The 9,704-nt window shown below is 32.7% G+C and overlaps 1 protein-coding gene across 1 annotated transcript; it reads left to right on the forward strand.

The window, feature by feature from the left end:
• Window positions 1–8,093: 8,093 nt before the first annotated feature.
• Window positions 8,094–9,704, forward strand: LOC113397054 (uncharacterized). The gene is made up of 3 exons (XM_026635198.2): window positions 8,094–8,187; window positions 9,028–9,204; window positions 9,436–9,704. Exons 1-3 carry the CDS (start codon window positions 8,119–8,121, stop codon window positions 9,523–9,525), a joined length of 336 nt encoding a protein of 111 aa, XP_026490983.2. The 5' UTR covers window positions 8,094–8,118; the 3' UTR covers window positions 9,526–9,704.

A 9,704-nucleotide genomic window follows, 5' to 3' on the forward strand; every position in this document is an offset into this window, starting at 1 on the left:
CCGGTCGCGTCACAACTGCCTCTAAACACAACGCAACTAACTATATAAAACGTACATATTACGGTTACCGCCTTGATCTTGAAACGTTGAAACTAACGTTTAATCTGGTCCATTAACCTTAATAATTTCTTTACCGTTTTTTTTTAAGGAAATGAGAAACGATTTTAGCAACACTAATTATAAACATTATTTATGTAATAAAAAATAACAAACAAATGCAAAATATTAATTAATATTGTTGCTAAATTTTGTAAAATAAATTTAATTGCAAAATAAAATAAAAATGTTAGATGCAAAGGGTTGCTATACCTAAATTGTGACAAGGAAATCTTACAAGAAATTTGTAAAATAATACATAATACACAATACACAACAACATATTTAGTTTATATATATATACTAGCTACTCGTCCCAGCGTTGCACGGATAGGAGAGTCTACATAAAACATTTATAAACAATTTAGTAAATTTATTCCTTTATATAAACTTAAACGCAAAAAACTATCGAAAAAAATTATGAATGTCATAAATTAATATTCGAAACGACGAACATTAGTCATAAAAAAATATGTGTTTATTGTGTTACACAATACTTAATCTACCTATAACGGATTAGGAACCAAAACGCAGTAAGTCACTAGTAAGGACTACTTGCGTTAGGTTATAATTTATAAAGAAAAAGACGATAAACATTGTAATAGGCAAACTAATTTATAATATGATATCCATAAGTTACTCTCAATACTAATATTGCTGACAGTATACGTTATACTTTGTTTTATTTTATACACTTTATTGACAAAATCTTTGTCGATACAAAAGGCGGACCAAGGACTAAAGCCTTCCTCTACCAGTCAACCTTTAGACTATTCAGAAATACACGAAGGCGTTACTACAATAACACAATAATATTCAAATAAAATAAATTACACACATAAATATCTAATTCTTATACAAACAATAAGAGCCGAGATGGCCAAATGGTTAGAACGCGTGCGTCTTAACCAATGATTGCGGGTTAAAACACAGGCAAGCTCCACTGAATTTCTATGTTAATTTGTGTTTATAATTCATCTCGAGCTCGGCGGTAATGAAAAACATCGTGAGAAAACCCACATGTGATTAATTTCAATGTAATTCTGCCATATGTGTATCCAACTTGAATCGGAGCAGCATGGTGGCATAAGGTCCAAATCTTCTCCTCAAAGGAAGAGGAAGCCCCAACTCGGCAGTGGGACACTTACAATCTATTACTTTTCTTTTTACTTAATATAAATATACATACATCGCGTACCTACTTATCAATATAACAAAATCGTGATTTTTAGAATATCACATATGTATATATTTTAATATACATAGTTATATGAGTCACCTTGTTCTGTTAAATCATTAATTTTATTTCACACCTTAAAACGTTCCTGCACTTCCTTAAGTTGGTATAGAATCGTCTTAATGCGTCAGACGGCCTTCATTTATTGACCAAAAAACGTGTAAATTATTTAACGACGTATTTCATCATCGAAATATATAAAGTATACAATTATAAAACGTTAATATAAATCTTACAAAAATAATAAATTGTATTTAAATTTAAATTGTAATGCGTTAATTTTTAATGGTTAATTTATGTGACCTTACGAAACGCCCATTTGAAAAAAACACCCATTGTACGTATTGTGGATCAGAATGATTATTTAAATATACAAAGTAATATCTTTCTTATACACGAGTGAAATCTTTATGAATGTATATTAACATGTTCAGGGAATTTTTGTATATTTCTGAAAATAATATAAGATCGTATATTTTTTAACAAGTCGTTTGATCCAGTTGAAGATGAACACCATATTCTGAAACTGTCAGAAGCTTTTTAAATATTTTATCTTTGACTTCATGTTTTAATTTTCACGTTGGTAGTTTTTCAGGTAAGACTAGGGACACCGCCTTTTATAATATAAATACTACTATAATATACAAAATGTATAAAAAATATATATATAATAAAAAAAATATTTGTCAATATTATTTTTTTAATTATTCATATTAAATTAAATTCTTATGGTTTTATCTGTGGTTACTGAGAAGGCGATTAATAAGACAATACCGTCTTAACATTAAGAAGGAAATAAATGTTTGACTGAACAGCCGTTAAACAACGTTTGTGTACAAGGCCGTTGATTGCCAGCAAAAATCAATGTTGACAAGAGTTTGAGCATAAGTCAACCTCCTCTCACATTACAGTAGTATGCTACCTTCAAGAAAGTGTTAACAACATTTGTACAGTTTCAAATCAATTTGAACTGTTTATTTATGGTATTGACAATTAGTGTCCTCCTGACCAATTTTTGACCTCGAAGGTTATTCTCAACGTTGACTATGAATAACGATGGATATAGGGCAAGCGTCTGTTAACAAACTAAAATCTGCATTTCCTTACTGAAATATTTCGACGTGCTTGCAATCTGACGATAGAAAAGAGTTCAGGCGTCAAAGCAATCGCTTTTACGTGTCTTCGAGGATGAAGACTGAGAATTTCAGTCAGGCAGTCGTCCACTGAAAATTTTATTGTTCTGACCCCAAATTTGAACTTCGAATCTGCAGCCGCACAATTCGATCTATTTAAGCAAGTGATGCTTAGTAAAAATCCGTAAATAAATCATATATAACATTATAGGTGGTTGGAAGAAATCGCTTATAGAAGTAAGCTTTGTTTAGTACCACATTTTTGCATCATTTCATTTTAAATACTCCGAAGAAAATGTCATATGATATTACTTTTGTAAAGACCATAGTAGATATGGAAAGACCTTTTAAAAAATTCTAGGTAGATTAAATATGAAAATACTAATTAGCAATGTCAACTCTAAATCTCAATAAATTTGAACATATACACATAACGAAAGATACAAACAGGCAATTCTTCTAATAGTATAAAATTCAGGTCTGTCACGTCAATAATCGAAATACGCTGCATATTCTGGTAAAAGTTTTACGATTATTAGTTTAGTAGATTATTAATTAGGCATTACAAAAATACGGCTCCTAATTTATGACTACAGAAGGTGTTGATACACTGATTATCAAAACATATAATATTTACTTATATTATTATTATTTTATTTTTTTTATTATATAGAATATTACCAGTTCAAATCTGTTATATATGTATTAAGACGATTCATCATCATTAAACAATTAGTATACACTGCTGAGGCCTCTCCCAAAGAGCGCCAAAGCCCCCGGTCTCCGTCTTCCGCGTCCAATCGGGTCCCGACACCTTTTTCAGGTCATCGGTCCTGCTAGGCGTGCTGCGCGAGACAATCATTTGATATACCTAAATATTATCAATCAAGTGAAGTGATTTATATACTTTATAAAAAGGTTGTAATCACGTTTGTATTGTATCGCTGACGAATGGACAGACACGCGATGTCCGCTTCGTGATGTTATTACTATGGACCTTGCACGTTTTGGTATTTAGAGATATAAAGATATTGTTTAAAAATTATAATTGTCTGTAAGTTAATAAACTATTGTTTCGTTTCAAATGAAAGGTATTATACAAGGCTTCAAACACTTCGCATGCTTTAATAACGCTATGGGAATTATGTTTCTGATTGTCATCTGAGAACTAATATATCCACAACAAAATCATTTATTTTGATAAAACGATGATTTTATAAACACGACAAGTAAACCTCAACTTGTAACGCTAAGTTTTCGACATCGCATTGTTACTGGACCAGGAAATTCAATTCTGCAAGAAATTATCGCAGATCACTTTACGTTTTCCAATAAATAAATTATAATATTTTCAATAAATAATTAAATAATCTTTATTTCAACACAACAATTTATCTGGATAAATTTAGCTGGCTGTGTGCAAGTCCACCTGAGTAGGTGCAACTCATTGTATTTAACTTTAGTTCATGTTAAAAAAATAAATAGCAAGTACAAGATAATATACATACATACAATTAAATTACACATGTGCGATTATCAAAAGTATGACATGATTGACAAAAAAAAGTAATTACTGAGCTTCTTGTTGCTTCTACACAATATAATGTACTGATATTCCAAGCCGGTGGTAACATATAAGACGAAAGTACTTATAAGAGACTGTTTCTGTTCTGTTTTATAATTTTAATAACGTTTATTAACTTTATTTTATTTATCCCACGTATGAACTTAAAATAAAATATTTTTTTATACATGTATTCATGTAACACAAATATTAATGTGCGCTGCTTAAATCAGTTGACTTAAATTTAATCATTAGATATTCGTATTATGTAAGGTTATGAAATTTTTATTTGTGCTTTGAGACGTGTGATAAATTACATGGAAGTTCGATTGTGGGCGAAAATTTAATAGCAATATTCTTGTACAATTATTGGTCTGTTTTAGCAGTCAATTAATTTAAAATAATATAATTAATAAACTCTACACTTACCTAGAGCAGATACCAGTACTTAGATTTAGTAAAATCCATTCGATTTAAGTTATGCTTGTTTCTTGCTTGTTATATTTAAGAAAGGCAGATTCAATGGGCCACCAGCCGTTGATATATTTCACCTTCGTCCACAGGCGCTTGCACTGATAGACGTATACGTGGCGACCAAGGCACATAAATCGCTTTATCCCTTGTGTCTGTAACTACACTGGCTCAGTCGCTCTTTCAATCATAATCCAACAATACAGAACATTCATGATAGTCCTTACAATAATTTACAACATGGATCTACCATTGACCTCTATAGAATGGATACAAGCCTGACTATTATTCTATTCATAAACATATCTTTCAATGCCTTATATGGTCATGAAACCGTTATAACTTGATTAAATACAAACACAAGCTTCGAAGATTAATAGTTACGTAATACCACAATACAAGCAGTCTGGAGGTATCGTCTTCCACATCGAATTGCGTGTTGAAACATTATTATAAATATTGTTTTTTTTCGAGTTGGTTGGATGCCCTTTTGTTACCATATCGTACCTCAGCGTCCGTGGTATCTCTTTTCTTATTCTGAACCGGTGTTAGATTGTTGATAATCATTAATGGATCAAAAGGGAAATTTTTAATAAATCGTTATTAAGATTGACTTTGATTTGAATAAATGTGAAAGTGGTTGTTAATTGACATCTGTTCTCGTTCCAAACTCGATCCTCGTCAAAATTTAGCACACGGCTTGTACTAGTTTGGACGCAAACAACTATCTCATACAAACAAACAAATTATACTAATATACGAGTTGAAACGTAATAAAGCAAAAAGTAATTTTAAAAGAATTTTATTTGCAAGTGACATTATTTTCATTCCAATTACAATCGCGGATTTATCTTCACGAAGAGTCGTGACGTGCGGTCGCAGCATCCGCGGTTATCACAACTATCTCCTCTGGCATCTTCACGATCGGAATGCGCCTGTCTGCCGCCTTTCTGACTTCTCTACATTGCAATTTGCTGTTTGATCAAATCGAAATGTTTTTATTCAAATGGTCTTTTTTGTCTTATGAATTGTCAAGCGTTACCAGTTAGAACAAATATTGAAATGAAAAGAACCGACAAAATTCGCATTAGTCTTTAATTTAAACTTAGTCCTTTGTTCTGGCTCGTCAGAATACAACGATACAAATAATAATATTGCTGTTTGGCGGTAGAATATCTGATGAGAGGGTGGTACCTAAACGAGTACACACGAGCTCTCACAAAGCCCAATAACCAAGAGTTGGGTGGTGCATACCCAGACGAGCACATAGCTCCAGTTTATTTTGTAGTTTAGTAATTAGCATAATTAGATTTAAAGTGATAATATCGGTGGGTGTGTCTGTGTGTACAATATTGACGACGAAATCAATTTATAAACAAACTCGACAGATATTCATGAATGTACCTCAAATCCAAGACTTCTTTAATGACCATCAAATTTCAACATCGTGTTATGATGATATAAACAAAAAATTGAATGGATCGAATTGTCATCATTGAGGACAAACAAGGACAGCTATCACCAATACAATACATCCTACTATACTACTAATATAATTAATTTGAAAGTGAAAGAGTTTGTTGTTACTTACACACGGAAAAACAGCTGAACGGAGTAGATTATAACTTGACTGCAGACTTAGGCTTGCCGCAACATACATTTGTATATAACATGTGCGATGGGCTCACATGTTATATACATTAGCAGCCTGTAAATTTCCCACTGCTGGGCTAAGGCCTCTTCACTCCACTCTTTGAGGAGAAGGTTTGGAGCATATTCCACCACGCTGCTCCAATGCGGGTTGGTGGAATACACATGTGGCAGAATTTCGTTGAAATTAGACACATGCAGGTTTCCTCACGATGTTTTCCTTCACCGCCGAGCACGAGATGAATTATAAACACAAATTTAGCACATGAAAAGTGAGTGGTGCTTGCCTGGGTTTGAACCCGAAATAATCGGGTAAGATGTACTCGTTCTAACCACTGGGCTATCTCAGCTCAACACCTATGTATGTCCTGAAATTATAAAGTAACATAATAAGAAGGTTCCCTATCCTTATCTTAGAAGTATTTGTGAAAAAAAAAAACAAATAAACCAAAACTTACCGCTTAACAATATTGATATGATTTGATAACAACGGTGTATCTTACACAGTGCCCGCCACGCGCGCTGCGCCGAGTCTCACGAACGCGAGGTCAAACGATTCACCTCATAGCTGCTGAGATATTTGTAACTTTATTTGTTATTTCATAATGACTAAAGGTCAAGTTCATTTCCGACTTCATTTTAAATGTTTCTGAGCGACTTTGTCATGACTCAGTGTTAAGAACACGTGAATCTAAACCCGAGATTTAACCCGGTTAATAATACATCTCGAGCTTGACAAGAAATCTGCCACATATCTGCCTCATAAAAGAGAAAAGGACCAGCATTAGAACATTTACAGGATGTTTTTTTATAGTAAAGATTTATACTTCATGTTATGTTTTTATTAGACGATGACAGATTTATTTTAATTCATTTTTATCTTGAGAAGCAAGGCGAAGGAATAGACGTATGTAAAATACAATAAAGAATTCATGACAAAGCAATTTTTTTATAGAATCAACATCTTATACGTCTATGCAAATCGTTTCGTACTGAGGTCATCGTAAATTACAACAATCATCGAAATTGACTATTAACTTAAAAAGGCCATTATTTCTGAGAGATAGCTACGTACCAATAGTTACAGTACTCATAGGCAATGACTGCGGGTTCGTAACTGTACCGGAATATTTGAGCTTTAGTGTGCTTTATTTTTGTCATCTGTGGTCACTTATTGGAGCAGCGTGGGAATAGGTTCCAAATAATTACTATTATTTTCAAGTTCATTTTATCGTAAATTGTATATATTGTATTTAAAGCTTTTTTAATTTTGTCTATGGTGGCAGTTTTTGGTTATAGGTTACATTAATAGAAAATATATTCAATCAAAACATTTAGTACAATGATTTAGACAAGATTAGTTCAGCAGCAAAAAGGCCTTTGAAGACACAGAAACGAAAAAAAAGGATTTTTATTATAACGCTATGCATATGTATTTTCGGCCTTGAACAACCACTCCGTGTGTGTCCAACCAGTTGTCTTTGGCAGTCTTTCCGCACTCATATATCTTGAGTACCTTTAAGAAATCAGTGTCTTAATTCCTAAAGGCTAGCATCGCACCTACCAGTTCTCTAGTGTTGCTGATAAACGTGGGTGGTGGGAGTTACTTTCCATCCGTTGAGCCTGCTAGTCCGATTTTTTTATTTCATTAATATTTATCATCATCTTCAAGTATGATTCCTACTCCTGGACGTAGGCTCACGTTTAATCTACTTCATCGGCTATCGGTTCGAAAGACTGCCGATTCAGCTTCTTAATTATTCCAGTTCTCTGTCAAATCACCACATTTCTGATCAGAAATGTGATATTATGTACCAAAATAATAAAAAAAAACAAGAAAAACAAACTCTGGCTCTTTTATTAAGTTCTAACAATAATTGAGGTATTACATTCTTGAGAGTAAAATTGAATTGCAATTGTTAACACAATTGCAGTATTTACTGTACCTATCAACAGTCGATTGCAAAATGTACAACAAGCTTATACAGTCTATGATTGTACTCCTCTCCGTGCTTTGCATTGTCTCGGCCAAACCAGTATGTATATATTTATTTATAATAATACACCATCTAGTTTTTGAAAAAATGTTTTTCGTATGCGATACAATTATTCTTTAAGCCGTCAAGTTCTTAAAGTTGTATATTATGTAATAATTGATAATGATATTTTTTATTTGCACTGGATATGTATATATGATATATATATTTTTAAAATTTTTGTATAACTATGTAATTTAATTTGCCTCGTATATAAATGATAATTAAATATGCTAATGGAAAATTCATGACCGCGTGGACAATTGCTAGCGCTTCAACGGAAGATGAATTGCGATTCCAATCCGCGAATCTTTGTGCGAAAAATGAACTAAACCACCGGTCACAAGTCACGGTTTTAAATGCTTGAGAAAAGTTTTTGCACAATTAAAATACAAATAGTACAATTTTTAATGAATCTATTTATATATAATAAATATATTAATGAATATTCAGCTATAGTGATATTGTGCACGCTATTAAAAAAAGGGACAAACATAAACTTGCTACTCCTGTTACCCAGGATCAAGACTGAGCGGGTTGGTAATAGATAAATAGAAAAAAAATCATTCCTACTTAGTTTATTTCGCCGGATCTTCTTAATTCTGAGGTAATTATTTCCAAACCGGTAGTAGAATTTTGAGAATCACTAAGAAAGTGTAATGTTTCTATTTAAAATAAATTTATTCGAAATACAATTTTAATTTTGAGTCGTAAGCCAATCGTAGTTCTCAAATTACGCCTAATATAGTTAATGTTCTCTTGAAGTAAGGCAAATGTCATAATTGTATCCTAGAGTCTAAGTTTAGTCTATATTCAAGTAAGATATATATATTTTTCTAGTTGTCCATATTACAACCGGATCACCCGCCGCTGGCCGCTGAACTGAGCTCTCGTGTGGCCGCACACACGTCCCGGCTGCAGGAGCCCAAGCAAGACGCTCGTCTCCCCATACCTACAGCACAGGACCTGGAAGCGGTCAGGAAGATTGCTCAAGTCCTCGTTATGCTAGGCCAACAGGTACTCGGATAGGGTATGTCGAGGATTTTCAATGAAGGCTCTAAAATTGCATTTATTCCAAAACATCTTCATTAAAAACAAAAACATCACTACTTCATCAACACAACTTTTTTATTTCTTACCATATTATGAAGCGATAAAGTAGAGCTAAATATATGTACATATATATCAATTAAAAAGGCGCATTAATGTATTATTTAATCAGACACTAATTAATGTTTACAATTTTAGGTAATACCAGCTCTAATCGGCGGAACAGGAGCTGGAAATGGGGGCACAACAGTTACGGAGATACCCAACGATATAGTTAATAGCCTTTAATATATATTTAGATAAAAAGTGTAAGAACAATAATGTAAAAGGGGAAAGGGTATATCAATAAAAGGGTATCATGCGTATGGGGTGAACGTCTGCTTAAAATTTAAGCAAACAGTTGCCAACTTATTAATTTCAAAATTATGTAATGTAACCTTTCATTTCTTTAATACCAGTATTAATAA

The sequence above is a fragment of the Vanessa tameamea genome, chromosome 19, assembly GCF_037043105.1.
Source record: "Vanessa tameamea isolate UH-Manoa-2023 chromosome 19, ilVanTame1 primary haplotype, whole genome shotgun sequence".
NCBI classification, from domain to species: Eukaryota; Metazoa; Arthropoda; class Insecta; order Lepidoptera; family Nymphalidae; genus Vanessa; species Vanessa tameamea.

Bases quoted from the DNA above. Each gene is read 5' to 3' on its own strand.
- LOC113397054 (XM_026635198.2), top strand. From the start codon at position 8,119: ATGTACAACAAGCTTATACAGTCTATGATTGTACTCCTCTCCGTGCTT. The intron at 8,188-9,027 runs GTATGTATATAT...ATATTTTTCTAG, and splicing joins GCATTGTCTCGGCCAAACCA to TTGTCCATATTACAACCGGA. The intron at 9,205-9,435 runs GTACTCGGATAG...TTACAATTTTAG, and splicing joins TCGTTATGCTAGGCCAACAG to GTAATACCAGCTCTAATCGG.